Below are 3,039 nucleotides of genomic sequence, written 5' to 3' on the forward strand. Positions count from 1 at the left end.
CTCTGTTGTGCATTAAAGTTATATTCTAGTTGCTAAAGGTGTCTGCTGTGAGATGAAACTTATCAAGAGTAGTATGAAGCATTAACTCAGCAACACCCGCAATATTTGGCAATCAAGTATAAGTAAATTAAATTACTTTACGTTATAGTTTACTATGAGTGTGCAAACATTTGTAGTCAAGCATGAGTAATGTGAATGTTTGTCTCTAAGCAAATATTAGAATTATGCAAGACATAGATTTCGGTTATCATTATCGTTAATCTCAAATCATTACAGAAAATGCACAATCACGAGATTCAAAGTATAAAAAACTAACTAAAATGCATTCAGTTTCTGCCTAGTTAGAGCAGATGCCAGCCTTGGCCACTAATGAAATATAATTTAATACACACTGAAGTAAGTTACAAGTGCTTTGCAACAGAGATAATAGTGGTACTACTCCTTCAAGGAGTGTCTGATTACCTTGTTAACTTGGTGACACTGTGGCAGGTGTGGTACTCGTGTCACTGATGCCTCGTGGTTTTATAGATACAATTGAATTTCCCATTGCAAAGATTCTAGGTTTTTCCATTCAAGCAATTCCATGGAAAGAAAAGTCAATAACTCTTCTGGTGATGGGATCTAGCGGAAGACACTCTTCACGGGGCAGGGTGTGGTTATGCAATGGTGTGGGCCAGTAGGCGGCGCCACTAGTAAATGGGAGTGCCGCATTGGTGAGGTGGCACTGGCACTAAGTGCGAGATCATTCCAGAGAACTGGGGTGACACTGGGGCGGATACTGATTGCAGTAATCCAGGTGAGCGCCTACGAATACAGGGCAGTGCTTCCTACTAAAAGGGGTGGCACAAGGAGCTTCCTTAGAGCGAGTAGGTGGCGTTCAAGGGGAATGTTGCTGGTTGCGGGCTTTTATGCACAAGAGCAATGTTTGTGGTTTTTGCACTTTGGTGAAAGGTGCCCAAAGGGCTAAATTTGTGGCACTCATGGTGTGGATGGGGCGTGGATACACGGTGCACTTGGGACACGAGTGCAAAATCTGCAAGCCCGGAAGTAGCTGTGAAACCTTTGTGCCGGTAATGCAGTATCTACGCACTGGTGGGTAGTACTTAAGGTGCAGATTGGTGATAACACAACCCAAGTCACAAATGAGGCAAATGTGTAATAGCTTTACAATTCAATATTCACTTAGGACAAATATAATTATTCACAGACTTAGCTATGAGGAATGAATGAATGATACACTAATTTTAGAGATAAATTTAAAGTTAAAAGTTCCCTCATCGGGTAAAGAAATAAGATTTAGAATGACCTTATGATAGTGAAAGCGTGCATGAATTTATATTGTTTTGATAGTTAATGGTAGCTGACAGCTGTCAAGCTTAAAAAATGGTGTTTTTATGACAAGCAGGCGAAGATGACTGCTGTATGAGTGCAAAATGATTTTTGTCTCAAAGACCAACACACCGCTGTATAAAGGCATCAGGAATATAAACATGATTGTTTCTGAATGAGTTAATGTATGAGTGTATACATACATGTTTAATTCATGCTCAAAGTTCAGATACGAATTCAAGTATGATGTTGACTGTGAATGCTAAGGTGAACCAACTAGGAATATGCAAGATGAACACAGACTTTAACAGCATATTGGTTTTTTTGGTTACCAAGGGACTGAAAGCGAGAGTGAGTGTCTGCAATGAATGACTGAGAACGGGAAAGAGTTGTGATGGGCTGCCATTTGTGTCTTTCCTAGCTAAGAGCCCTTCACAAATTCACTGGGGATTTGCACAATTTTCCTGAGATTCTTCACTTTTATCACTGCACTTCCTGGCTAATTCTTAGCCAGTTAAGACCTGCAGTCTTTGCCAGTGTGTGATTTATGCCAAGATTCCAGGACATAAATGTTAATATGAAATATGAAATCAAAGAAAACATACTTACAGTGTGTACCTCTGTGCCCATAGAATGTAAGAGGATTTTTTCGTTAATTGGTTCGTCTTAATATTCCACTTTCAGCTAGCAATTCCTGATTATTCTGCTAATCTTGCTGAAAGATATTACAAATTGCAATTGCAGGAATCCTGGCAATATCGCCACTTTACGTATTCTGACTTGCAAAGAAGGTACTCTCTTACCTAAGTTATGGCTGCATTCAATATATGGCCAACATCCGTAAAAAAGAAAAAGATGTCTAAAAGTTTAACATAATTGAGGACTTTAAGAGAAAATCAATGTCAACGTTAATTGACTATAATTACATAAAAGGGAGTTCTAAGCACTGGCTCCTTGGCAATGAGTCTTTGTTAACTGACAAAGCATTGGTGTCACAAACATACAGATTTTACTCTGATAGAACCCCACAAAAGATTACACTATATAAATAAGTAAAATGCCATAATTGTACAGATTTTGTCCTGAGGAAATCTTCTCAAAGTTATGGATGACGGGGAGGCAATGTGGGACAGTAGAGTGACTCAGTGGTACATGCACCTCTTCTGCAATATAGAAATGCACACAATCACTTCAAGTTGTTACAGCGATGCGTAATCGTTTACTTAGAGTGCTAAAGGCTGTGAGAGGAGTCATCCAAGATAAAATATTGTGCAAACTAGGATTGATACTTATGAGCAATTTAACACAAGTAATGTTAACATAGATTTGTTAAGACCTTTAAGATAATTACAAGGGCGGGATATGAAACAGTGGGGAAATACAGTTGGAGGTGTTGCTGAAATAACTTTCCATTACCACACAGTACTTGAATTCCTGGAACAAGGAGACTTGAATGTAAAGCCAATTGGAAGTTTCGTCAATAAGGACATCAATGTTTGGCTTAAGTGCAGCACTGGTTCAATCAACACTAAACAGAGAGGATCTCTGTGGGTGGCTAGCGGGTTGCCCGCTCGGCAAGGAGTTTGCTTTCAATAGAGGTCTGCCCAATACCACTGCTTCTTGACCTCTGATCTCTTCCCTATATACAGGTTCGTTTCTGGGTTTGATTGACTTGGCTTGGGTCCAGAGAAGCGCAAATGCTGTACTTGT

General features: G+C 39.6%; 1 protein-coding gene across 1 annotated transcript in view; it reads left to right on the forward strand.

Moving 5' to 3' along the window:
* Positions 1 to 658: 658 nt before the first annotated feature.
* Positions 659 to 3,039, forward strand: part of LOC135195339 (uncharacterized) — an 18,499-nt gene continuing 16,118 nt past the window's right edge. Inside the window, exon 1 of the mRNA XM_064221597.1 lies at positions 659 to 796. Coding sequence (XP_064077667.1) covers positions 659 to 796 — 138 coding nt within the window. The remainder of the gene's footprint in view (positions 797 to 3,039) is intronic.

Source organism: Macrobrachium nipponense, chromosome 16, assembly GCF_015104395.2.
Source record: "Macrobrachium nipponense isolate FS-2020 chromosome 16, ASM1510439v2, whole genome shotgun sequence".
Lineage (NCBI taxonomy): Eukaryota > Metazoa > Arthropoda > Malacostraca > Decapoda > Palaemonidae > Macrobrachium > Macrobrachium nipponense.